The sequence below is a fragment of the Dipodomys merriami genome, unplaced genomic scaffold, assembly GCF_024711535.1.
Source record: "Dipodomys merriami isolate MVZ:Mamm:240054 unplaced genomic scaffold, mDipMer1.0.p SCAF_1, whole genome shotgun sequence".
Taxonomy (NCBI): Eukaryota; Metazoa; Chordata; class Mammalia; order Rodentia; family Heteromyidae; genus Dipodomys; species Dipodomys merriami.
In genome coordinates, this window is record NW_027202270.1 from 102,442,966 (window position 1) to 102,470,377 (window position 27,412).

Consider the following 27,412-nt stretch of genomic DNA (forward strand, 5'->3'; position numbering starts at 1 on the left):
TCCCTCAGCTCTTCAGCTCAAGGCTAGTGCTTTACCACTTGAGTCACAGCGCCACTTCCGGCTTTTTTCTTTTGTTTATGTGGTGCTGAGGAATCGAACCCAGGGCCTCGAGCATGCAAGGCAAGCGCTCTACCACTGAGCCACCTTCCCAGCCCAGGCCTTTACCTTTTGGTCCTTCAGCCTCAGCCTCCAGAGTGCTATGAGTACAGCCAGACTTTATATATATATATATATATATATATATATATATATATATATGTATATGTATATTTTATATGTAATTTTTTTATTGGTGCTGGTCCTGGGGCTTGAACTGAAAGGTCTGGGAACTGTCCTTGAGCTTTTTTGTTCAAGGTGCTCTACCACTTGAGGCATAGCTCCATTTTAGGCTTTTTTTGTAAACTAATTGGAGCTATAAGTTGATTTTCCTGTCTTGGCGGGCTTTCAACCACAATTCTCAGATCTTAGCTTCCTGAATAGGTAGGATTACAGGCATGAGCCCCTAGCATCTGGCTTATATATAAATATTTAAATAATTTCATGCCAACATTTTTTTTTGTCGATCATGGGGCTTGAACTCTGGGCCTGAACGCTGCCCCTCAGCTCTTCAGCTCAAGGCTAGTGGTCTGCCATTTGAGCCACTGCACCACTTCTGGTTTTCTGAGTGGTTTATTGGAGGTAAGAGTCTCAGGACTTTCCTCCCTGGGCTTGCTTTGAACCGTGATCCTCAGATCTCAGCTTCCTGAGTAGCTAGGATTACAGGCATGAGCCACTGGAGTCTGGCTTCAATGTTCTTAAGTGTAAGTAACTTTATTAAATTTTAGCAACCCAAACTGATACTTGTCAAAATATTTACTTCAGTTTTTTTAAATCAACATTTGAGGCATTTAAATTGCTTAATATACTTCTTTTTATAATATTCTTACTTGCACTTTGGTCCAGCCTTTTCACCAACCTTCAAAAAATTTTCATAATTGATCATTGCTTCCTCTCCAATCATAGGTGGTGTCTGATGTTTATCCAGCAAAAACCATAAGTTCTTTAGAGAATTACAGAAATGAACATATTACAAAGTTAAAATAATTAAATGTAGTTCAATGTATTATTATTATTTTTTTGGTTGGTAGTGGGGCTTGAACTCTGGGTCTGAGTGCTGTCCCTAAGCTCTTCAACTCATGGCAAGTGCTCTACTGCTTGAGCCACAGCGCTACTTCCGGTTTTCGGTTTTTGAGTGGTTTATTGGAGATAAGAGTCTTACAGACTTTCCTGCCCAGGCTAGCTTTGAATGTGATCCTCAGATCTCAACTTCCTGAGTAGCTAGGATTACAGGCATGAGCCACCTGTGCCAGGCTCAATGTATTGTTTACATTAAAAGGATTGTCTGATAAAGTATTAACATCAGTCTTATGCCTTATTATCCTTTGATTACTAGCAACAACAAAAATAACACTTATTTTCTACTTTAATTTTAAGTTTTTCAAATATATTGCCTCTTTAGTGCATGTAATTATACAATATAGGCAACTGTCCCTACTTTTGAGTCATTGCCTAAAAGTCATACAGCAGGGCCTGTATTTGAATCTCTTGAATGTGATTCTACAACTGTGGTTCTCAACTGGCTCCAGATTAGAATAATCCACTAATTTTGGGGGACATGACTCACCCAAGTTTAGCAGCTGATTTTGGCAGGCACCTGCTCTACTCTAAGAGTTGATGCAGTATCAATGCTAACTCTGTAGACACACTGAGATCCTGCTTGATAACTAGCACAAAAAAGAAAAGGGTATCATCTACAGCAACATTTTTTTAAGGTCCTGGGGTTTGAATGTGGGCCTTGTGCTCCCTAGGCACTCTACTACTTGAGCTATGCCCCCTTTCTGCTTTTATTATTTTCAAATAGGGTATTGTTTTCTGCTTGGAGAAGCCTGGACCATGAACCTTTTATTTATGCTTCTCATACAGAGGGGATGACAGGTACAAATCACCAGGTCCAGTTTTTATGGGTTGAAAAAGGTTCCCCCCCCCTTTTTTTTTTGTCTTGTCTGGCCTTCTACCATGATCCTCCCAATCTCAGGCCTCTCAAGGAGTTAAAATTATAGGCTCTACATAATCTACATGGCTCTATATCAACTTTCTACTCAGTTCTTACCTGTAATTCCTCATTATCTAAAAGTTCTCTGCTTTTCCTTTGTAGAAAGACAGCTCTTGATTCCTCTCTTAATTTTTGTAGTAAGACTTCATCTTCAGCTGGCAACTAAAAACATAAATTTCTTTATGAAAATGTTAGACTACTGGATCAGTGGAATGCTATGTGACTTTATGAAATAACTACATGCCATTGCCCCAAATCACTTTTTTTTTTTTTTTTTTTTTTTTTTTGGTCGGGTCATGGGGCCTGAACTCTGGGCCTGGGCACTGTCCCTCAGCTCTTCAGCTCAAGGCTAGCGCTCTACCACTTGAGCCACAGTGCCACTTCCAGCTTTTTTATTTTTGCTTATGTGGTGCTGGGGAATCGAACCCAGGGCCTCAGGCATGCAAGGCAAGCGCTCTACCACTGAGCCACCTTCCCAGCCCCCCAAATCACTTCTTGTACCTCATCTTAACATTCATTTAACAAACAGAGACCCATAAAAAATTTGGTGAGGAGCTGGGAAGGTGGCTTAGTGGTAGAGAGCTTGCCTAGCATGCATGAAGCCCTGAGTTCAATTCCTCAGTACCACATAAACAGTAAAGGCCAGAGTGGCACGGTGGGCCAAGTAGTAGAGCACTAGTCTTGAGCAAAAGAAGGTTCAGAACAGTGCCCTGAGTTTAGGCCCTAGGACTAGCAAAAAAAGAAAAAAAAAAAAAGAAAAAGAAAAAGAAAAGAATTCAGTGAACAGCAATGCCAGATCTCTGTCCTGAAAAATCTAATAGTCAAGTTCAAGATTAATGGCAGGAATAGGGATAAAATCAAAAGCCTTTTACATGTTAGTCAAGCATACAGTGAGCTATATCCACCCCCACCATCTCATGTCTTTTTTTTTCTTAGTACTGGGGTTTTGAATTCAGGGCTTGCTTGCACTTGATAGGAAGGCATTCAACCACTTAAGCCACTTCTCCAGCTCTTTTTGCTTTTTTCAGATAGGGTGCCATGTTTTTTCCTAGGCCAGGTTGGATTGCAATCTTTATTTACATCTTCCCTGTAGCTGGACAATAGGTACACAGCATCATGTGCAGATTGTTAGATAAGGTCTTGGTAACTTTTTTGCCATAAATTGTAAACCTCTTGATCTCCACTTCCTGAGTAGGTAGGATTATAGGAATGAGCTACTTTACTTGGCTCCCTCAATTTTTCCTGTGTCCACACATATGTGCTCAACTACTGGAAAAACAAACATTTAAAAAATACAAATTCTGTGGCTCATGAGGTAAGAGTGCCTGCCTAGCAAGTACAAAGCTCTAAGTTTAACCTCTAGTACAAACAATAAATTACAAATTCTGGATCCCAATTTTGAATTATATATATATATATATATATATATATATATATATATATATATATATATATATATATATATATATATATATATAAACATATAAATTTTTGTTGGTCATGGCGCTTGAACTCTGGGCCTGGACACTGTCCCTGAGCTCTTCAGCTCAAAGCAAACACTCTACCACTTGAGCCACAGTGCCACCTCTGGTTTTCTGGGGGTTAATTGGAGATAAGGCCACAAGGACTTTCCTTACCCGGGGCTGGCTTTGAACCACTATCTTCAGATCTCAGCCTCCTGAGTAGCTAGGATTACAGGCGTGAGTCACTGGCGCACAGCTTGAAATTATATTTTATGTGTAGACTCTGAGAGACATCTGCTTAAATATCACTTACCCTGTAATAAAATCGGGGAATGGTCTTATAGAATTCATTTGTGTTTTTTTTACCACCTTTCCATTCTGAGTAGTATTTGGTAAATAAATCCATTTCTTCATCTTTTAGTTCTTGTTCACTTTTTTTTCCTGATAATAAAGTGTATTAAAGGGAGAACATAATTTAAAATTCAAATATTTTTATTCAGATCTTCCTATACATTATATTAAGTTAAAATATTTGCAGGCCCAAAATAGGTCTTCAAAATTACATTTAGACATTGAAGACCATATTAACTTCCTTGAAATACCAGGAACCACAGCATTTAACTGAATCAGCTTCTCCTGCATCTCCAACCCCTAATTGTTTTCCCCCATATTGGGGATTGAACCACAGGCCTCAAACTTACAAGTAAGTACTATACCACTTCAGCCCTTCAGTTTGTATTTTGTTTTGAGACAGGGTCTCACTAACTCTTGATTGGGCTGACCTCAAACTGTCATCCTCCTGCTCCCACATCCCAAGTAGTTGGAATCAAAGGAGATTATAAATGTGTACTAGCACATCCAGTTCAACTATTAAATTTTGCAAGAAAATGAGAATTGATAACTCAGAATGCTCCCCATACTTTTTTTTGGGGGGGGGTCCGGTCATGGGGTCTCAACTCTGGGCTTGGGCGCTGTCCCTCAGCTCTTCAGCTCAAGGCTAGTGCTCTACCACTTGAGCCACAGCACCGCTCTCGGCTTTTTTCTTTTTGCTTATGTGGTGCTGAAGAATCGAACCCAGGGCCTCATGCATGCAAGGCAAGCGCTCTACCAACTGAGCCACTTTCCCAGCCCACTTTTGTTTATCACTATGGTTTGTCTCTGCCTCATATAGACCTATAGAGTATACCTAATTAATTCTACCAAATATATTTATTGGGGCTAGGAGTGGGTCAGTGGAACAGCACTTGTTTAGTATGCACAAGGCTGTGAGGTCAATTCTAAGTACTGGAAAAAAAAATTACTGGGAATCTAGTGTATAGAGCTTAGAACCACAATTCTCAGATCTCAGTCTCCGAGTAGCTAGGATTACAGGCCTGAGACACCAGAACCTGGCTCAAAGAACTTCTTTAAAGATAGGGTACATTACCATACGTTTGTCGGTGCTAAATGGCAGTGATCTAGAAGGGAACGAAAATTTGATGATGTATGAAGGAAATTGAGGAAAAGGCTGGAGAGAAGTCAGTGAATATAAGTAAGGAAATGTGATCTGGTGCTGGAGGGGAGGGGCTCTCAAATAAAAGCCTGGACAGTCCTCCAACAGTGGAGGCAGAGAACCACACTTATGGTTGGGAGGTGACAAATGCGACTAAGCTATCTTAGCCTAGTGGACATGGATTAAAAGTTACTGCAACTCACTAGGGTTGTTTCTCTCTAGCCAATTGCACCTGCCTGGAGTGCAGGTGTGGAACTGAGAAGCTATGAGGCAAGTGTGAAGGAGGCAGAGAAAAGGGACAAGGAAAAATGAGTTGAAAAATCTAAAATGGCTAACATCGGTGAAGCTAAAAATGTAGGAAGCAGATGGGAGGCCTGCTTGGGCTCCATAAGGAGATCCTTAAAACAAGCAACACGCGCGGGTGGAAGAATTTACTGGAGCCTGAGTTCTCAGTTATTCCTCACAAGTCGAGACAGAGAGTATGGAAGTCAGGAGCTACGACTAAGCTTCTCGTTCCTTCACTTCCCAAGGAGTTCGAGTCAAGCCCGTTCTTTTCAGTAAAGCCTCCCTGGGTCAGTTTTACAGAGTAAGACAAAGGAGTTTTACCGCTCCCACTGGCTCCTCCTCTCAGTTCTCCCCACCCCAGCCAGCTGCCCCTCCCAAACTCACCCTCCCGATCCCTGCGGGGAGTCGCTAGTCTCCGGCGAAGCGCTTCTTTCCAGTCCATAGCTGACTCTCGCTCACCAGCACCCGCATTTGCTGTTTGTTGACTGCTCCACCCCTTACCAGCCCTTACGTCAGACGCTGCCGCTTATGTCAGACGCTGCCGAACCCACAGGATGTCAGGAACGTCGTCCCACAGCCATCTTGGACGCGGGCGGAAGTACTGTTAGAGAAGCAAAAAGCGATTACTGTACAGTAGCTATTGTGCATGCGACCATCACGCTCACAGGTGGGAAATAGACAAGGAAAAAAGAGGGAAAAAGTGATCCTTCTCGAGGAGGCGTCCCAACCTTACCAAACCCGACTCTAAAGGTCAGACAGAAGAAGCCCACGTATACTTCAGCTTGGGTCCCTGGCGCATGCGCACCACGTGATCTGGTAGTTCCCCCGCACTTCCCGCCGGAACGCAGCTAGATCTTCAATATCTCTTTTCACTGATCTAGAAGCCCTCACGGTCTCGTGAGTGTAGTAGAACCTTTAGCAGCCGTCTCTAGCCTTCTTCGCCACTAAAATCTCTAACATCACCATTTCTCCCCCTCTAATCGCCTCCAGGCCCGGCAGAAGGCCTTTCCTATCAGTCACGCCTGCGCATGCGTGGGACGCCGCGGTGCGTTGTGGATCCTGTAGTTCCTGCCGAGTTTATGGTTGCGTTAAGCGTGCTGTGGTGAGTTGTTGAATGAAGTTGTGGGAAGAAGTTTTTGAGTGAGTTGTTCAATGAACTTCATTCCACGGTCAAATCGCCGGTCTTCCTGGCCCGCACTTGCTTATCTGAGTTGTTGGTTCCGCTGACTCCCTACCTCACCAGTTCTCCTCTCCCGTCTGAGGAATTTTGTGGCCTGGGGAGGCATACCTTGAGCGGGGATCCCTAGACTGTTTTTCGTCATTGTGACTGCTATGGGGCTAAGGTTGAGGGTCTTCTGGTCACGGTTTTAACTTTGTTCTCCGATTCCCTCTCCTATACAGTCCTGATCATTTTCAGGACTGTAGTGATCCATTTTGAATTAAACATCATTCCTTCTTGTGCTTTTGCCTCAGGTTCGCAGATTGGAATGTAAGAGGTACCAAAGGAATCCTGTTCTGTCCTTGGATTAGTGCTCGGGACCAATGTTGGGTGTCCCCAGTTGCTGTTCAATGGAGAGAACTCACTTTTGTTGATACTTAAATAACCCCCAAAGAAGAACCATCATTTGAAAAGGAGAAATAAGTCTTTAGATAGATGCTCTTTGACGTCCAGTCCTTAATCATCAGTCCCTTCGTTTATAATTTTGCTGTATAAGTAGGCCTTTTAAAATTTATTTTTATTTTATTTTATTTTTTAAAGAAAACATTACACTCATTGTCTGGTGCTGCTTTCACTGCAGAATGGCTTTCTGTTTGTCTGGTTTTCGAAGCTTTCCTAAGCTGTGGAAGAACAAACCTTACTTTGGGCTGGACCCAGGGCACTCTTCTATCTGTTTCTTTTCCCCTGGTTACTGTGCCATCAGGAGCCAACAGAGATGGTTTTCTCTTAAAACTATGTCTCTACAGAATAACAAAGCAATGGATCTGATTGCCAACACCAGATTTTTCAAGAAAGGAGACAAGGACCATAAGAAGCAAGTTTCTTCTGATTCTTCTTATCTTTTTGCAGCTGGAGCTGCTAAGAAGAGATCACTGTTGACTAATCTACAGAGTAAAGATCATGCCTTACTCAAGGAGAGAAGCAGTATTCAACTCCCAACAAAACCTTTGAATTCAGAGGAGTGGGATAGACTTAAAGAAGATTTTGAAGGAAAGGCAAATTTTGAAGACTGGATCAGTTCTCAGATGACTCAGTGCCATGCCTCTATAGATGTGGCTAAATCTCTATTGGCATGGGTAGCAGCAAAAAACAATGGAATAGTAAGCTATAATTTACTAGTAAAGTATTTGTATCTCTGTGTTGTTCATAAGCAAACATCAGAAGTTATTGATGTCTATGAAATCATGAAATCCAGATACAAGCGCTTAGAATCTTCAGGTTACAGTCTTCTTATCCGGGGATTAATTCATTCAGACAGATGGAGAGAGGCCTTGCTGCTATTAGAGGATATGAAAAAAGTCATAATCCCTTCAAAAAAGAACTATAGTGACTGTATCCAGGGAGCTCTCCTTCATCAAGATGTGGACACAGCTTGGAATTTGCATCAGGAATTGCTAGGGCATAATATTATTCCTATGATGGAAACTTTAAAAGCCTTCTTTGATTTTGGAAAAGGCATAAAAGATGATCACTATTCAAACAAACTACTAGACATCCTTTTGTATCTAAGAAATAACCAGCTGTATCCTGGAGAATCATTTGTACACAGTATAAAAACATGGTTTGAAAGGTAATTTTGAATTTTCTTTTTTTTTTATTCTTTTTTTAATTTAATTTAATTTTATTTGTGAACATACTGTACAGAGGAGTTACAATTACATGGGCAGGATAATGCGTACATTTCTTACCAAGCATTGCAGCCTCCTCCTTTGTTTACCCTTCACATCCCTTCCCAGCCTCCCCCCTCCCCCCGTAATTTTGATTTTTCTTTGCATGCATTTATTTTAATATTTATCTCTTACAAATAGCCCCTCTTTTATGTTGTTTTGGTCTCTAAAAAATAGCATAATCAATTTCTTCTAATATATTACATAACAGTAGTTATAGAGCACTTAAATTTTTTAATTTTTTCTTTTAGAACTTTTGTTTTCTGAAGTTGTTTCTGAAATGTTTTTCAGATTAATATAGCATGATGTACCTGTGACTAGAAATAATAGCAAGAGTGGAATTTAATGTTCTACTGGAGTTGTTATTGGTCTGTGTTAGTATTTTAGAAGGTCCTCTAAAATCTGATTGAAGTACTAGACCTGTATTTATTCTGTCTAATCTCAAGTATATAACTTGTTGGTTTATTTTTTTAGTACTGACATTTGAACTCAGAGACTTGTTCTTGCTAGGCAGGTATTCTACCACTTGGGTCATAACTCCAGCCTTCATTCTAATTTTAACAGCATTCCAGAGTTTGGATTTTATTCTGTTATCAAGAATTTTGATTTTGGGGCTGGGAAGGTGGCTCAGTGGTAGAGTGCTTGCGTTGCATGCATGAGGCCCTGGGTTCGATTCCTCAGCACCACATAACCAAAAAGAAAAAAGCTGGAAATGGCGCTGTGGCTCAAGTGGTAGAGCGCTAGCCTTGAGCTGAAGAGCTGAGGGACAGCGCCCAGACCCAGAGTTCAGGCCCCACGACCGGACCCAAAAAAAAAAAAAAAGAATTTTGATTTTGGAGTGTAGTTTTAGAAAAGTAATTGATAAAATAATGGGAAGCAGATTAGACGGGGTTAAGACTAAAAATATGATGTTTGTTTAAATACAACTTTTTGTTTGAATGAGATAACATGGGGTCCTGAATTAAGAACTGGGAGGAGCAGGATATCAGTGGCTAACACATGTAATTCTAGCTACTCAGAGGCTTGAGATCTGGAAGATCAAGGTTCAAGCCAGCCTGGGCAGAAAGTCCATTATGACTCCATTTCTAATTAACCAGGAAAACACTGGAGTAGAGGCCTGACTCAAGTGGTAAGCATGCAAGAAAGCCAAAAGAGTGTGAGGCCTTGAGTTGCCCCAGTACTAGTCTGGTGCACATGCATGTGCAAACACACACACAGAGTAAGAGGAGATGGTGATATAATCAATAGGAAGTGATTATAATATGTGTAGAATGAAGGAGGAGAGGATAAACTGAATATGGCTCAAAGGTAGAATGGTCCTTGAGTTAAAAACCCAGTCTCACCACCACTTCCCTCACCCCCATTCCCCCCCCCCCCTCCAAAAGAGGAAAAGAATAGACTAGTTGGGCACCAGTGGCTCACACCTATAATCCTAGCGGAGGCTGAGATCTGAGGATTCCAGTTGGAAGCCAGCCAGGGCAGAAAAGTCTGTGAGACTCTTACCTCCAATATACTACTAAGAAAAGGCCAGAAGTGGTGCTGTGTATCAAATGGTAGAGCACTAGCCTTGAGCACAAAGAGGCTCAGAGGCAGTGCCTAGGCCCTGAGTTCAAGCCCTTGGAACAGGAAAAAATAAAAAAAGAATAGGCTGATTAAAAAATAAATGAAGCAATAATTCTTTGATGACTCCAAAATTAAGGTTAGGTACTATAAATGGGTTGTGACATAATATCTTTATGTTGACATTCTCACCTGACTAGGAATATAGTATCTGATAGTTAACAGTGGTATAAAACAATAGAAAAAAAAAAAAGAGAGACGTTACTCTCATTGCTAACAGGAGCAATTACTCTGAAAGCTTCATGGAATAGGGGAGAGTTGACTTTGATTTAGAGATGATACTACTAAGGTCATTTGTTCTTTCTCTTTCTCTTTCTCTTTCTGTCAATCCTGGGGCTTGATCTCAGGGCCTCATACTCTCACTCTTGCTTTTTTTCTGGCTGATAGCTGGCACTCTTCCACTTGAGCCACTCCTCCACTCCCCACTTTTGCTAGTTAATTGGACATAAGAGTCTCAGACTTAAGCCGGGTACTGGTGTCTCAGGCCTGTAATCCTAGCTACTCAAGAGGCTGAGATCTGAGGATCACTGTTCAAAGCCAGCTCAGGCAGGAATGTCTGTGAGAAACCAGAAGTGGTGCTGTTGTTCATGTAGTAGAGTGCTCACCTTGAGCTGAAGAGCTCAGGGACAGCACCCAGGCTCAGAATTCAAGCCCCATGACTGACTAAAAAAAGAATTTCAGACTTTTCTTCTTATGCTAGCTTCAGACCGTGATTTCTCAAATCTTGGGCATCTGAATAGCTAGGATAATAGGCGTGAGTCATCACCATCCAGCAGGTCATCTGCTTCCTCTACAGCTCCAGAGAAGGTAAATTTAGATTTGGAAGAGACAGGGTTGGATGGCAGCAAAGCCAGAAAGAATGAGATGAATGGTAGGATCCACTAGTCCTTTATCTCCATCACAGGATAACAACCACTCTTATCAAACATTTATAAGAAAGTATCCTGACCTTTTCAGAGGTGGATCTTACTGAGTTACTAAATACAGTGAATGTCTTTCTGTTTCCTTGGAATTTAACAACTTTTGCTGATTTAGTCCTCTGATCTTTTTTTTTTGGTAGTATGCCTGGAAAACAATGGAAAGGACAATTCACCACAATCCAGGAAAGGTATAGACCAACATTCAGCTTTTTTTTAACTTGTTTGATTCAGGTTATTGCTAACTTGTTTATTTTGAAATTGTTTGAGGGGCTGGGAAGGTGGCTCAGAGGTAGAGCGCTTGCCTTACATGCATGAGGCCCTGGGTTCAACTCCTCAGCACCACATAAGCAAAAAGAAAAAAGCCGGAAGTGGCGCTGTGGCTCAAGTGGTAGAGCACTGGCCTTGAGCTGAAGAGCTGAGGGACAGCGCCCAGGCCTCCACGACCGGACCCCCCCCCCAAAAAAAGAAATTGTTTGATTCTTCTTGCTATTGATTTAAAAATATTTAAGAACACTTTAGGAATAGGATAATTAAGATTATGTATCACTAGAGTGCTTGAGGAGAAAAAAGTCATATTTTGTATACAGAGACTCTATAATGCTCAAAATGTTTTTCTTGTTGGTATTGTGAGTCTGTAAAAGTATTTGCCTCTAAAGATTTGGGACCCTAGTTGTGATTCAGGAATTTTTAAAAAATTATTAAATATTTTAAAAATTGTTATTATAAAGATGATGTACAGAGGGGTTACTGTTTCATAAGTCGGGTACCCCTTCCATGGTTCCCTCCCAGTTTTTGCCTCATGTCCACATGCACAAGTTGGATATAGTTCATTTTCAACATAGTGTCTAGTGAGTACCATTGCTGCATTTTTCCACCCTTTGTCCCTTTGTTTCTCTACCCCCTACATATCTGTACCCAAAGATAGATAAGTGAACAAAAAAGACAAAAAGAAATGGAAACCTCCTTTTTTCATTTTCTAGAGTTCATTTCAGGAAATATTATTTTATATGGCCAGAGGCATTGTGCCTTTGTGTTCCTTCCCTAAGAGTGTCCTCCTGTGATCTCAGTGTGTGTGAATGCCTAGAGATCCAGAATTATTTTAAAAGTTTTATTCAGGTGCATGACAATCACTTGTTTGGATTTTTTGGTACAGTGATCTGTGATATTTTTAGGCTTACAAAAAATTGTATGTACATAATAATCACCAGTGTTTTAAGTTCTCACTGACTTTCAGTTTCCTCAGCATAGGAATTAGTCATTTTAGAAAAAGTCCTTGTCCAGGACATTATTTAACATAAAAAACATTGTAATTGCAGTGGTCAGTGTTTAGGCTGTGGAAAAACTTTAGAATCTATTCACCTAAGTCCAGAAGAGTATGAATATCTCAAGGGAAAAATCATGAAGGATGTGATAGATGGAGGTGATCAATACAGGAAGACAACACCTCAGGTGAGTACAACAGGCTTTGTGTTCTAGAAAGGGCCCTGAATTTTTTTTTTCTATAAAGGCCAGATAGTGGATATTTTAGGCTTTGTGGGTCATTAAGTCTCTATTACAATTTTCAATTCTGCATAGACAATGGAAAAATGAATAACTATGACTGTGTCTTGTTAAAATTGTTTATGAAAACAAGCAGTAGGCTGGATTTGACCCATTGCTATGGTTGCCAGAGATTACTTGGAATTTCATAGAATAATTGGGTTTATGATTATCTGTTGAAATCAATCATGTTGCAATCTGGTTATAATAAGTATACATAAATTCCTGTAATCCTGGCTTCCCAGGAGGCTGAGATCTGGAGGATGAAGTTTCAAACCCAGCCAGGCAGAAATGTTCTCAAGACTTCAACTCCAAAATAACTACCAAAGGGCCACAGGCTGAGGCATGGTTCAAGTGTTGCCATGAGTAAACTAGCTGGGCAAGGGCAAAGCCTTAAGTTCAAGCCCGAATACCAGCACAAAAATAAATAAATTAATTAATAATACATAAATAAATAAATTCATTCTAATTCTAACTTAGTTGTCTGGATGGGGCCTAAGATGCTATATTTCCAACACACTCCAGATAGTGTGATTTTGGCTTTGGGGTCAAATTTTGAGTAGTAAGAATATAAAACTCTCTGATTTTTCCGATAGTTTCTTTTCATTAGTTTGGTTTAAGTGCCTTTGAATATACCAAATGATCTCTTGATTAAGAGAGTAACTTCTGGATCTCTCCGTTGTAAAGATACATTTTCCGCTTCATATTGAATATATTTGTGAGGTGGTAGTTCAAGACTATGCTGTCCTGTCACCCATTAACTTTGACCAATGTTTTGCACATAATGGAAATCATGCCAACCATTGGAGGTTGCAAAATGTTTTGTTTTTTTTTGGGGGGTCCGGTCGTGGGGCCTGAACTCTGGGCCTGGGCGCTGTCCCTCAGCTCTTCAGCTCAAGGCTAGTGCTCTACCACTTGAGCCACAGCGCCACTTCAGGCTTTTTTTCTTTTTGCTTATGTGGTGCTGGGGAATTGAACCCAGGCCCTCATGCATGCAAGGCAAGCACTTTACCACTGAGCTACCTTCCCAGCCCCGCAAAATGGTTTTGTAATGATTTCAACTCCTACATTTATTAATCAGCAACACATTCTATAAATGCTCTATTTTCTCTCTTTGCTGGTTAATTGTAAATGGAGTCTTGTGAACTCTGCCTGGACTGCTTTCAAACTGGGATCCTTAAATCTCAGCCTCTGCACTATCAGAGCTGTGAGCTACCTGTGCAAGGCTTCCTGCCTCCTTTTTTTTTTTTTTTTTTTTAGCATCTCTCCATTACTATCCCAGGCTCTCACCTTGAAATATTCCTAAGCAAGTCTTAGAGTCCCTAATTGAATATGTTTTTTTAATGGGGTCAGTGACTAGACATTGCCAAAATTCCTTATTTATTTTACTTGAACTTAAACTTCTTTTGCTCAAGGCTACTATTTTCTCTCTTTGCTGGTTAATTGTAAATGGAGTCTTGTGAACTCTGCCTGGACTGCTTTCAAACTGGGATCCTTAAATCTCAGCCTCTGCACTATCAGAGCTGTGAGCTTAGTTTATTGGAGATAAGAGTCTCATGGACTTTTCTGCTCTGCCTGGCTTCTAACCGTGATCCTTAAATCACGAGTAGCTAGAATTATAGGCATGAGCCACCAGTGTCTGGCTCCAAAATTCCTTTTAAATGAGAACTCTATTAATTGCATATTAATAGAAGGAAGGTTTGTTTATTTTTTGTTGATAAGAGATTTAGAACCCAGTGTTAAAAAGGTAAAAAGCTATGTACATATGACCATATAAGATGATTTTAGGGGCTGGGAAGGTGGCTCAGTGGTAGAGCGCTTGCCTTGCATGCATGAGGCACCACATAAGCAAAAAGAAAAAAGCTGGAAGTGGCGCTGTGGCTCAAGTGGTAGAGCGCTAGCCTTGAGCTGAAGAGCTGAGGGACAGCGCCCAGGCCCAGAGTTCAGGCCCCATGACGGGACCAAAAACAACAACAACAACAACAACAACAACAACAACTAAAGGTCAAAAGCTATGTACATATGACCATATAAGATGATTTTAGGGGCTGGGAAGGTGGCTCAGTGGTAGAGCGCTTGCCTTGCATGCCTGAGGCCCTGGGTTCGATTCCTCAGCACCATATAAACAAAAAAAGAAAAAAAGCCGGAAGTGGTGCTGTGGCTCAGGTGGTAGAGGCTAGCCTTGAGCTGAAGAGCTGAGGGACAGCACCCAGGCCCAGAGTTCAGGCCCCACGACCGGATCCCCCAAAAAATAAAAAAAAGATGATTTTAAGCGAAATGAACCCCAAGATAGGGACACAGTCGTTTTTTCTTTCTAGCTATTGTTTTTAATGTACTTATAATGTACTATTTGATCTTTTTGTTTCTTTTGTATGTTATTCCCCCATGGTATAACCCATTTTCACTGTCTTTGATTCCGGTGCTCTGCATCTTTATATACATTTTTCTAATCTGGGGAGGGGAAGGGAAATAAGAAAATGCTTAAATAAGCATACAGGTTGACTCATTGTCAACCAGTTGAAAACTATGTTCAACTATGTTAAAAATATACTTTACAATTTCGGGATTGGGGGTAGGGAGGAGTTGGGGAGGTGGGGAGCCAAGGGATGGTAGGGGAAAAACAAAGGAGGAGGTAACAAGGCTCAATAGGAAATATGCTCATTACCTTACTCATGTAACTGTAACCCCTCTGTACAGTATTTTTACAATAAAAAACATATATGTGTTTTTTTAATCTTTCCAAATAGGGAGAGATAAAGTAAAACTCTCCCTGCCTCCCCCCCCACCCCCAAAGAACCCAGTATTAATTCTAGGTTCTAATCAGTAGTGAGAATCACAAAGAGTAGTTTTTTGTTGTTGTTGTTGTTGTTGGTCCTGGGCTTGAACTCTGGGCCTGGGTGCTTGTCCCTCAGCTTTTCAGCTTAAGGCTAGCGCTCTACCACTTGAGCCACAGCACCACTTCTGGCTTTTTCTGCTAATGGGGTGCTGAGGAATCGAACCCATGCCCTCATGCATGCAAGGCAAACACTCTACCACTGAGCCACCTTCCCAGCACCTTTTTATTTTATTTTAGTTTTTTTGGGTCTGGTTGTGGAGCCTGAACTCTGGGCCTGGGCGCTGTCCCTCAGCTCTTCAGCTCAAGGCTAGCGCTCTACCACTTGAGCCACAGTGCTACTTCCGGCTTTTTTCTTTTTTGTTTATGTGGTGCTGAGGAATCGAACCCAGGGCCTCAGGCATGCAAGGCAAGCACTCTACCACTGAGCCACCTTCCCAGCCCTATATACTTATTTATAATTGATGATGGATCTGATTATATTCATGGAAATGTAGGACATTTTATGACAGAGGAAATGATTTTTTCTTTTGTTTTTTTTTTCCTTATTCTATTTTTGTTTTGTGCTGGTACTGGGCTTGGACTAAGAGCCTATGTGTTATCTCTTAGCTTTTTCACTTGAACCACAGCTCTACTTCAGCTTTTGGTGGTAAATTAAAGATAAGAGTCTTGTGATTTTTCTGCTCAGACTGAGTTTTTTTTCCCCCCACAATTCTCAGGGCTCATTCTCCTGAGTAGCTAGGATTATAGTTATGAGCCACTGGTGCCCTGCGCTTTCTTTATTCTTTTTTTTTTTTAATTTTTATTTATTTTTTATTGTGAAAATACTGTACAGAGGTCTTTCTTTATTCTTATCCCAGTCATGTATCCTAATTCTTGTAAAAGAGATTTATTAATAGTAAGCTATTAATAGTATGGTCATTATTTAATGATTATCGTATATCGAGACCCTCTCGGCCTATTATAATATTCACAAAAACCTTGCAAAAGTTTTTTTTTTTTTTGTTTTTTTTTTTGGTCCAGTCGTGGGGCCTGAACTCTGGGCCTGGACGCTGTCCCTTAGCTCTTCAGCTCAAGGCTAGCGCTCTGCCACTTGAGCCACAGCGCCACTTCCGGCTTTTTTCTTTTTGCTTATGTGGTGCTGAGGAATCGAACCCAGGGCCTTGAGCATGCAAGGCAAGCGCTCTACCACTGAGCCACCTTCCCAGCCCCTCAGATACATTTCTTTTTTTTTTTTTTTTGTCGTGGGGCTTGAACTCTGGGCTTGGGCGCTATCCTGCCCGGGCTGGCTTTGAACCGTGATCCTCAGCTCTCAGCCTTCTGAGTAGCTAGGATTACAGGCGTGAGCCACCGGCGCCCGGCTAATGAGTTGTGTTAATTGTGAAAATACTTACAGAGTGGTTACAATGACACGAGCAAGGAAATGAGTACATTTCTTATCAAGCATTGTTGCCTCCTCCTTTGTTTCCATTCCTGCCCTCCCATCTCCCCCCACCCCCCAAAAAAGAGTACGTTTTTTTTTGGACAATGTCACCCCTTCCCTGGCTCTCTCACGGGTTTTCTCTCCCTCAAGTTCTGTTTGTTCCCCACCCACAGGTTGTGTGTCAACATAGTGTCTAGTGAGTGCCACTGTTGCACTTCTTCATCCTGGGTCCCTCCATTTCTTGCCCCTCCCGGAAACAGATGAAGGAAGATCAGATACATTTCTTATACTCCTTCACCTTCAAAATACTTTTGCAGGGGCTGGGAAGGTGGCTCAGTGGTAGAGCGCTTGCCTTTCATGCATGAGGCCCTGGGTTCGATTCCTCAGCACCACATAAGCAAAAAGAAAACAGTCAGAAATGGCACTGTGGCTCAAGTGGTAGAGCGTTAGCCTTGAGCTGAAGAGCTGAGGGACAGCGCCCAGGCCCAGAGTTCAGGCCCCATGACTGGACACCCCCCCCCCCAAAAAAAAGAACTGTATCTGAGAGGGGGGAGATGGGAAGAGATGGCAAGGGGAAACAAAGGACTAGGCAACAATGCTCGATAAGAAATGCACTCATCAGCCGAGCGCTGGTGGCTCATGCCTGTAATCCTAGCTACTCAGGAGGCTGAGATCTGAGGATTGAGGTTCAAAGCCAGCTCAGGCAGGAAAGTCCATGAGACTCTTATCCCCAATAAACCACTAGAAAACCAGAAGTGGCACTGTGGCTCAAGCGGTAGAGTGCTTGCCTTGAGCTGAAGAGCACAGACAGGGACAGCGCCCAAGCCCAGAGTTCAAGCCCCACGACTGACAAAAAAAAAAAAAAAATGCATTCATTACCTTGCCTATGTAATTGTAACCCCTCTGTACGGTATTTTCACAATTAAAAAAAAAAGAGAGAGAAATGTATCTGAAGCCAGGTGTTGGTGACTCATGCCTATAATCCTAACTATTCAGGAGGATGAGATTTGAGAATTATAGTTTGAATCCAGGCTGGATAGGAAAGTCCATGAGACTACCGAAAGTTGGAAGTGGAGCTTTGGCTCAAGTGGTAGAGTACTAGCCTTGAGCAAAAAAGTTCAGGGACAGTGCTTAGTCCCTGAACCCCATAGTGGCACAACAAAAAAAGAAAAGAAAATGTATCCCTCTAACCAGGCACAATGACTCACGTCTATAATTTTAGCTACTTGGGAGGCAGAGATAGGGCCTTGAAGAACCTGGTTTGAGTCCAGCTAAAGCATAAGAAAGAGTTCAAGAGACTCCATTGCAACACATGGCTGGGTTTGATGGCTTGTACCTGTTGTCTCCAAAAATGTGTAAAGGCATAAGCAGGAGCATCAAAGCCCAGGCAGGCCTGGGCATAAATTAAGACTCTGTTGGAAAATAACCAATGCCAAAATGTGGCAGGAGGTATAGCTTCAATTGATATGGTGCTTGCCTCGCAAACAAGAAGTCCTGAGTTCAGTTCTCTGTACTGAAAGAAAAAACAAACAAACCCCGTATTCTTGTTAGAGTGCATAGGGGCACATCTCTGGGTTGATTTGGGATTTTATTTTTGCAACATGGGTGAGCTAAAAGAGGCAGGGATGGCTTTTGAGCACTTTTGGTGATTTGGATAAAACCCACTCTAGGTGAGCCTCAAGGGAAGGAATAATGGCTAAGTTAAGTGTGTAGGAGGGAGAAAAATTTAGAGCCTTTGTTCTCACTTCTAATTTCTTTTGAGGGCAGGAAGAAGTTGGTCATTTAGAAATAAGAAAGTAGTGTAAGTGAGTTTAGGAGATTTTTAAGTTTTGTAAGTTGGATTATTTGTGAGAGGACTGAGAAAAGCATTGAGTAATGCTTGAAGCCTGGCATGAGACTGGAGAGGTGCATTTGTAATGCCATCGATCTCTGCTGACAGCCATTTTCAGTATCCCTGGTCCTGCAGGATTTTGCTATAGTTGAAGAAAAATAGGAGTTGAGAGGGTGGATGAGAGAGTGGTATAATCATGGACCTAAATATCAAGGTACTAAGGAAGGAAGTGAAGCAAGTGAAGCTTATGAATTGTGAGGCAGTAGACATAAAAGTGGACTAGAAAGTCATTGAGGTCAAAAAGCATGCATAGATGGTGGGATGGTTATCAGGAGGTTGAATTTTGATTAGAACTACACTACCACTCCAGCTTTTTTTTTTTTTTTTTGCTTTAGTTATTGTTCAGATAGTGTCATGTTTTTGCCTGGTACTCATTTCAGACCACAGTAGATTCTGTTACCTCTAGCCTCCCATGTACCTGGGATCATATGTGTAGCACCAGCTTGTTAGTTGAGATGAGGGTCTCACTACTTTTTTGGTGGGCTGGCCTTGAATTATGATTCTCCTAACCTCTGCCTCTCAAAGATAACCAGGCTTCCTCCTTTTCTTTCTTTCTTTTTTTTTTCCCATTTCTTGGAGTTCATTTTGATAAATATTATTTTATATGATTAGATGCATATAGGCATTGCATTTTTGTGTTCTCTAAAAGTATCCTCTTTTGGTCTCACTGGTTGTGCCTTCTTTTCTTTTTTATGCTGCCTTGGGGGTCAAATACAGGGCCTTTAATAGGAATAATTACAACTACATTTATGTGCCAGCTACTTTGCTTTGCCACTTAGGCTGGAGGTGATGATTCTCAGTCAGGTACCAAATTCTTGATCTGTATGGAGTTTCCAGGGACAAGTGATGATTATTACAAAAAGAAAGTGTTGGCACACCAGCAAACCCATGGCGTGTGTATTTGAATTTAGCCCATCACTGTGTCACTGGGCCACAGATATACTCATTTACTTATATCTTGTCTGTGGTTGCTTTTGTAGTGCTGAATTGAGGAAGTGAAAAAGAGATCATGAGGCTTGCAAAGCCTAAAATATTTACCATTTGGACTTTTATAGAAAATATTTGCCGGGCCCTGGTAACTCACACCTGTAATCCTAGCTACTCAGGAGTTTGAGATCTGAGGATTGAAGTTTAAAGCCAAACCAGGCAGAAAAGTTTGTGAGACTGTTATCTCCAGTTAAGCAGCAAAATTGAAAGTGGAGCTAAGGCTCAAGTGGTGGAGCACCAGTCTGGAGCAAAAAAGCCAATCAAGAGTGTAAGGCCCTAAGTTTAAGCCCTATTATTGGCACATACACACACTACAACGCACAAATTTGCAGCCCTGAAATAGCTGAATATTGTAAACCTCAGGTTAAATGATGAGTAAATTGATAACGAACTTAAAGCAGCAATGGGTATGAGAAAGCCTCTTTTGCTCTTCTGTGTGTTGAATAATAAGCAGTTCTGCCAAACCTTATGATTGATGCTGGGGAGACAGTAAAGTGTTTTAAGAGAGAGAGAGAGAGAGAGAGACACACACACACACACACACACACACACACACACACATACACACACACACACGCGCGCGCGCGCACACACACACGCACGCACGCATACATACATAATTTTAGAGACTTCTCTAGCAGCTGGGTAGAAGGAGTTGAAAGAGATAAGATAGAAACACCTCCATCTAGTGGAGGCTCATAAGTGGTGCATGTGTAGAGAACTAGGGAAGAAGGCTGGGTACCAGTGGCTCAAGCCTGTAATCCTAGCTACTCAGGAGGCTGAGATCTGAGGATCGTGGTTCAAAGCCACCTAGGCAGAAAAGTCCCCATGAGACTCTTTTTTTTTTTCTTTTTTTTTTTTTAATTGTATTTTATTTTATTTGCCCATGAGACTCTTATCTCCATTAAACCACTCAAAAACTGGAAGTGGAGCTGTGGTTCAAAGTGGTAGAGTGCTAGCCTTGAGCAAAAACAAGCTCAGGCCCTGAGTTAAGTCCCTCAACCCCAAACAAAAAATGTAGTGAGAAGGAAGTACTTAGCTTTGACTATTTTAGATGAGAAAGTGTGTGTGCACGTGTGCATGCACGCTCGCCCACGTGCTAGTTTTGGAGCTTGAACTCAGGCCCTCTCACTTGGCTTTTTTGCTTAAGGCTATTACTCTACCATTTGAGCCACTGCTCTACTTTCGACTTTTTGCTGGTTAATCGAAGGGTCTCAAGGACTTTCCTCCTCCAGCTCATTTTGAACCATAATCCTTAGATCTCAGCCTCTTGACTAGCTATAGGTACTACCAGCTTATGGCTTGTAATACCAGCATTTGATTTGGTTCTAGTGAAAAGGGAGAAATAATGTCCATGATTCTAGTTTGGTGGATGGAGGACAAGCTCTCACTTGCTTATTTCTTTGCCTCTATCCCCCTGGATTGATGCTGTCTATCAGGAAGAGGTATGAACTTGAGTTTTTTTTTTTTTTGGGTCCGGTTGTGGGGCCTGAACTCTGGGCCTGGGCGCTGTCCCTCAGCTCTTCAGCTCAAGGCTAGCGCTCTACCACTTGAGCCACAGCGCCACTTCCGGCTTTTTTCTTTTTTCTTATATGGTGCTGAGGAATCGAACCCAGGGCCTCAGGCTTGCAAGGCAAGCGCTCTACCACTGAGCCACCTTCCCAGCCCCTGAACTTGAGTTTTAATGCCAGCCAAAGACCCAGAACTTGGGGTCCCACATTAAGAAGAAAGGTAATACTAGAGGTGTGGGGGACCATCAGAACCATAGTAAATGAAACTCCAAGAAAGCCTGAGCTCATCTAGGAAAAGTGGCAAGAGTACTTGGGAGGGCAGATGGAGAACACAACATAGGAAGGGGAAGTAAGAAGTCCCATGTAGTCATAGAACAATCAGAGTAAGACTTACTCTGTTCAGTGTACTGGCACAGACTATACAAGAGAAGTCACATGAACTATAGAAATCTAGTGAGAGGAAGACCAGTACAGGTACATTAGATTTGGTGACTTAAGAAGTCATTGATGACCAGAAATGAGAGCAATTTCAGTTTTAGATGAATGTCAGTTTCAGCCAGGTTATGGCAGTTAAATGAACACACAATGAACATAAACTATACTTTTGAAAATTTCTGTGAAGATAAGAAAGAGATGGAATGGTCATGGCTGGAGGATTATAGGGTCAGGGGAGGATGGAGAGATTAGTTCACAGGATGAAGAGATATTAATGAAGATAATGGTGTTGAATAGGCAAGATAAATAGAAGAGAGAAAGAATGATGAATGAACAAGTTCAAAAGTAGGAAGGGTCACCAAAAAAAGCACAAATGGAAAAGTTCTAAGGGAAATTTCATTTAAGAGTACAGAAAAGCAAATGAAGACGATGTGTGTGGTGTACAGTTGTCCGTCAGTATCCATGGAGGATTGGCTCCATGACCCCCATGGATACCAAAATCAGTGGATGCTCAAGACCCTTATATAAAATGGCATAGAATTTGCATATGGCCTATGTGTATCCTTTCATATGCTTTAAATCATCTCAGAATTATTTGTAGTGCCTAAAATAAGGTAAATGCTGTTAAATAGTTGTCATACTGAGTTGGTTTAGGGAATGATGAAGCCTGTACTTGTTCTGCATAGACACAACCATTATGTAGATCTAACTAAATATTATATTAATGAGACACTAGGGTGAATAATGTTCAAAATCACGTGCTCAAGGGCGACTAAGGATCTGTGAAATATGGCAAGAGATAGCAGAGTGTGTCTACATGTTACTTTTTTTCATGTAGATTCAGCATAGTGCTCAGCATGTGGCAGAGTTTAGTTTTACTATTTGGAACTTTCTGGAATGGTCTTTCAAATAATTTGTTTCCATGAATGTAGAATGTGTGGCTCTGCAGAACCAACTTTATTGGGAAGGATGAGAGAAGTGACACCTGTTAAATGGGATGCAAGGTGAATTAGATGGGTCTCAAATGCAGGGCTTTTGGAATGGGTCTTAAGGATAATGTCAGGATGCCAGTTAGAAGGATTGTGGCAGAAGGTGGATGCTGAGATCTGACTAGTGAGTGTATAGCTATTACTCTGTTAGTGTGATTGAATGTATTTCCAACAGAGCATGGCTTACTGACAGAAGTAGAATATGAATTGTATCAGTGAAGCTAGGTGTGTGGTGGAACATGCCTGTACTTCTAGCACATAGGAGATTGAGGTGAGCGTATGGAGAGTTAAAGGCCAGCTTGGACTACATAGTGATATCCTGTCTGAAAAACTTTTAAAGTATTGGATTTTGTTTTGATGCGTGGTACTTTTGACAGCAGTTAACACAGACTAGATAGGAAAGGAAAAAAGAGCAGAAAGGTCTAGGTGAGAGGAGTTAAGGGATTGGTCGTTTTTTGTTTGTTTTAATACTGGGATTTGAACTCAAGCCTTGTTTTCCCTGGGATTTCCCCAAGAAATTACTACAAATTTAGTCTCAAAATGATAGAGTCTTTAGAACTGGAGGCTCAAGTGGTAAAGTGCCAGATATGAGTAGAAAAAGCAAGCAAGAGGGAGACCCTGAACTCAAGCTCTGATATTGGTGTCATGTGCATGCGCGCGCGTGCGTGCACGCACACACACACACACACACACACAAATACACACAATGACAGAAACTTATTACCTGTCATAATTTTGAGATCCTAATTTAATTCCCCTGGCCTGGAGAAGTCAATATCAGGATGTCCAAAAGTTCCCTTGACTTTAAAGTCCAGTTGGCATCAAGAACAACTGCTTTTATGTGAGATTATCATTAATACTAAGTTTTAGTGCTGGTCTTGGGGCCACATCAGGACCTGAGTGCTGCCCCTGAGAGTGTTTTTTTCAAGGTTTGCTCTGCCACTTGAGTCACAGCTCTACTTCCTGTTTTTTGGGGTTCAGATAAGAATCTCATAGTCTTTTCTGATCAAGCTGGCTTTGAACTGTGATCCTCAGATCTCAACCTCTTGAGTAAGTAGGATTACAGGAGTGAGTCACCAGCACTTGGCTACCAATGTGAAATTTTGAAAATTGTCCCATTTATATGGGACAATTCTGAGAGAAAAATGAGAAAATAAAATTATAGAAACCTCTTTTAAAACACGCATTTGCTGTACTTAGAAAACACAACCAGCAGGTGTCAGTAGTACATTATAAAATTCTTTCTAGTTTATGACCAGGATAGCTGCTTTAGAAGATTTATCTCTTATTTTTATTTTATTTTATTTTTAAATCATAACTTTTTTCTTTTTTGCAATTAAGTGATTACATAAGTTTCACAAAATTCACAGTATTGTAGGATAGTGATACTTAAAGTCACACACACATTTTATTTTGTGTTTTGTTTTTTGTTTTTGGTCCGGTCATGGGGCCTGAACTCTGGGCCTGGGCACTGTGCCTCATCTCTTCAGCTCAAGGCTAGCGCTCTACCACTTGAGCCACAGCGCCACTTCCAGCTTTTTTCTTTTTTTTGCTTATGTGGTGCTGAGGAATCGAACCCAGGGACTTGAGCATGCAAGGCAAGTTGCTCTACCACTGAGCCACCTTCCCAACCCAGTCACACACACATTTTAACCTTCACGAGGTACATTGTCATTATCATGGTCTCTACAAACTTTGACACTACAGCTATTTTTTCCAAATCAGGTGATATGTACATTTCTTTCCTTTACTTAGTGTAATCTGTTTCCCTTTCTCTCTCATTCCCTCCCTCCCATTGCTGCCCTTGAGTTGCTTAGTTCACTTTTCATTAGTGTTCAGTGCAGCTGATGGGTCTCTCTTTTGTATTTTTTCCTGTTTTCCTCTGATTCTGTGCCCTCCCCCTATCTTCCCTCAGATGTGCACATGTATATACCATGGTGCATATACATGGGGTCATCTAGAGATGATATGACATTATTAGGAAGAGGCCTTTGTTTTTATTTTTTATTTATTTATTTATTTTGAAAATACCGTACAGAGGGGTTACAATTACATGGGCAAGGTAATGAGTGCATTTCTTTTTTTATTTTTTGTGAACATACTGTACAGAGGGGTTACAATTACATGGGCAAGATAATGAGTACATTTCTTTTTTTTTTGGGTCCGGTCGTGGGGCCTGAACTCTGGGCCTGGCACTGTCCCTCAGCTCTTCAGCTCAAGCGAGTGCTCTACCACTTGAGCCACAGCGCCACTTCCGGCTTTTATTCTTTTTGCTTATGTGGTGCTGAGGAATTGAACCCAGGGCCTCAGGCATGCAAGGCAAGTGCTCTACCACTGAGCCACCTCCCCAGCCCCATGAGTACATTTCTTATCAAGCATTGCAACCTCCTCCTTTGTTTACCCTTCACATCCCTTCCCAGCCCCCCCCACCCCCCCCATGAGTGCATTTCTTATCAAGCATTTTTGCCTCCTCCTTTGTTTCCCCTTACCATCCCTTCCCATCTCCCTCCCCACTTACCCCCCACCCCTCCTCCTACTCACCCCCCCTTTGTTTCTTGAGTCCTGTTTACTTTGTCATATGTCCTTCCATTTAGAGTTTAACATCCGCATATCAGGGAGATCAAGTGCTGTTTGTCTCTCTGATCTTGGCTTACCTCACCCAACATGATTTGTTCTAGTTCCATTCCTTTCCCTGCAAATGCCATTATTTTGTTGTTTCTCATGGCTGCGTAACATTCCATTGGCACCTATATAAGATACCACATTTTGGATCATTCAGCTGTAGTGGGGCACCTTGGTTGTTTCCATATCTTGGCTATTGTGAACAGTGCAGCAAAGAACATGGAGGTGCAGGTGTCCTTGCAATCTGGGTCCTGTTGCTCAGGGTAGATGCCTAGGAGTGGTATGGCTGGGTCCTAGGGGAGGTCTATATTTAGTTTTCTGAGGTATCTCCAGATTGCATTCCAGAGTGGTTGTATTAGGGTACATTCCCACCAGCAGTGCAATAGAGTTCCTCTTTCTCTGTATCCCCACCAGCATTTGTCATTGGCTGAATTTAGGATGTGGGCCATTCTGACTGGGGTAGTGGTATCTCAGGGTTGTTTTTATTTGCCTTTCCTTTACTAGTAGGATTATTTTAAACACAACCTGAATCTTTGTCATTTTTGTTTAAATTATGTTAGTGATATCAGGTAAAGTGGAGAGCTGCATATGTAAACTAAGTAAAGCAGAACTTGAAATAACACATGTCCACGAATTTAACTCAACACTAATTGAGCAGGCATGATAAAGACCAAAAAGTGGATTTAGAGCTATGTGAATAGTGTTAAAATTTCACTAGGTTTTTTTTCTTATTGTCTTTTTCTTTTTCTGGTGCTAGGATTTGAACAAAAGACTTAGCACTTGTTTGACTTGCTTGGTTGGCTGGCACTTTACCAATTGAGCCACACCTCCAGCTCTTTTTGCCATTGTTTTTTCTGTTTTGTTCTTTTGGTAATTGATTGGAGTCTCTCTGACTTTTTTGCCTGGCTGGTCTTGAACTATGATCCTCTGGATCTCAGGTTCCTGATTTAGTTAGGATTACAGGCTGAGCCACTAGTGCCTTGGCTTGTTCTTCATTCTTTTTTTTTTTTGTCAGTCATGGGGCTTAAACTCAGGGCCTGGGCACTGTCCTTGAGCTCTTTTTGCTTGGTAGTACTCTTTGAACCACAGTTCTACTTCCAGTTTTCTGGAGGTTAATTGGAGATAAGAGTCTCAGAGGGCTGGCAAGGTGGCTCAGAGGTAGATGTGCTTGTTTTGCATGCATGAGGCCCTGGGTTCGATTCCTCAGCACTGCATAAGCAGAAAAGGCCAGAAGTGGTGCTGTGGCTCAAGTGGTAGAGTGCTAGCCTTGAGCTGAAGAGCTGAGGGAGAGCGCCCAGGCTCAGAGTTCAGGCCCTACTACTGCCAAAAAAATAATAAAAGAGTCTCAGAGACTTTCTTCCTGCCCAGGCTCACTTTGAACTGTGATCATCAGATCTCAGCCTCCTGGGTAGCTAGAATTACAGGTGTGAGCCATCAGCACCTGTCTGTTCTTCATTCTTAATAATGGCATTAAATTTTGGTCAGAGTTTTTTGTTTTTTTTTGGGGTCCGGTCATGGGGCCTGAACTCTGGGCCTGGGTGCTGTCCCTCAGCTCGTCAGCTCAAGGCTAGTGCTCTACCACTTGAGCCACAGCCCCACTTCCGGCTTTTTTTTTCTGCTTATATGGTGCTGAGGAATCAAACCCAGGGCCTCATGCATGCAAGGCAAGCGCTCTACCACTGAGCCACCTTCCCAGCCTCTTTAATCTTTTTAATGTGACTTTTTCTTAGTATATATAAGTTTTACAAGGGACTTTTATAAAAGACATTTCCATACATGTATACAATATTTCCACACATGTATATATACAATATATACATATATAATTTCCATATATGTATACAATATACCCCACCTCCCTCCATGCTTTTCCTTCATCCTTCTTCTGGAAGCAATTTCAACAGGTTTCATTGTTCTAGTTCCATAGATACATGTAAAGTACTCTGACCGTATTCATCCTCAGTTACCCTCTCCTTTCCGCTGCTACCTGTTCCTAGTAGTACCTATGTTACATTCCTGTCACTTTTTCAGTGTGTATTAATCGTACAAAAGGGTTTTGTCATGATAACTCGCATGAGCATATTTTGTAATTTAGTCAGATTGATTTCATCTATTGCCCTTTCTCCATCTTCCTTCTTTAACCTTTGTATTAGGGAAAATGTCAACCATACCTAAATGTAGAAAAACTAGAATAACAGAGTCTATCTAGCTATCTCTATCTAGCTATCTCTATATCTCTATATATATGTTTATCTAGATCTCAGTATAAGTATCTATTTCTTTATATCTGTGTGTGTGTGTGTGTGTGTGTGTGTGTGTGTATATGTATATGTATATACATATTTTTTTTTAATTTTTTTTTTGTCAGTTGTGGGGCATGAACTCTGGGCTTGGTGCTGTCCCTCAGCTCTTCAGCTCAAGGCT

The 27,412-nt window shown here is 41.5% G+C and overlaps 2 protein-coding genes across 5 annotated transcripts in view; one reads left to right on the forward strand and one right to left on the reverse strand.

Moving 5' to 3' along the window:
- Ppp2r3c (protein phosphatase 2 regulatory subunit B''gamma) overlaps positions 1-6,256 on the reverse strand; it is a 28,357-nt gene extending 22,101 nt beyond the window's left edge. The window contains exons 1-5 of one of the 2 annotated variants that reach the window (XM_070026661.1): positions 6,138-6,256; positions 5,717-5,933; positions 3,869-3,996; positions 2,150-2,254; positions 927-1,039 (exon numbers count right to left, since the gene is read on the reverse strand). In XM_070026661.1, the coding sequence (XP_069882762.1) occupies positions 927-1,039; positions 2,150-2,254; positions 3,869-3,996; positions 5,717-5,774 (404 nt within the window). In that variant the 5' untranslated portion in view covers positions 5,775-5,933; positions 6,138-6,256. Of the gene's footprint in view, positions 1-926; positions 1,040-2,149; positions 2,255-3,868; positions 3,997-5,716; positions 5,934-6,065 lie in introns of both variants that reach the window. The other variant, XM_070026653.1, reaches the window with a different exon arrangement.
- A 38-nt stretch (positions 6,257-6,294) lies between these two features.
- The window catches only part of Prorp (protein only RNase P catalytic subunit), a 138,264-nt gene continuing 117,146 nt past the window's right edge, over positions 6,295-27,412 (forward strand). For 2 of the 3 annotated variants that reach the window (XM_070026584.1, XM_070026589.1), the window contains exons 1-4: positions 6,295-6,434; positions 6,806-8,121; positions 10,899-10,946; positions 12,075-12,207. In XM_070026584.1, the coding sequence (XP_069882685.1) occupies positions 7,133-8,121; positions 10,899-10,946; positions 12,075-12,207 (1,170 nt within the window). In that variant the 5' untranslated portion in view covers positions 6,295-6,434; positions 6,806-7,132. The remainder of the gene's footprint in view (positions 6,435-6,805; positions 8,122-10,898; positions 10,947-12,074; positions 12,208-27,412) is intronic. The other variant, XM_070026600.1, reaches the window with a different exon arrangement.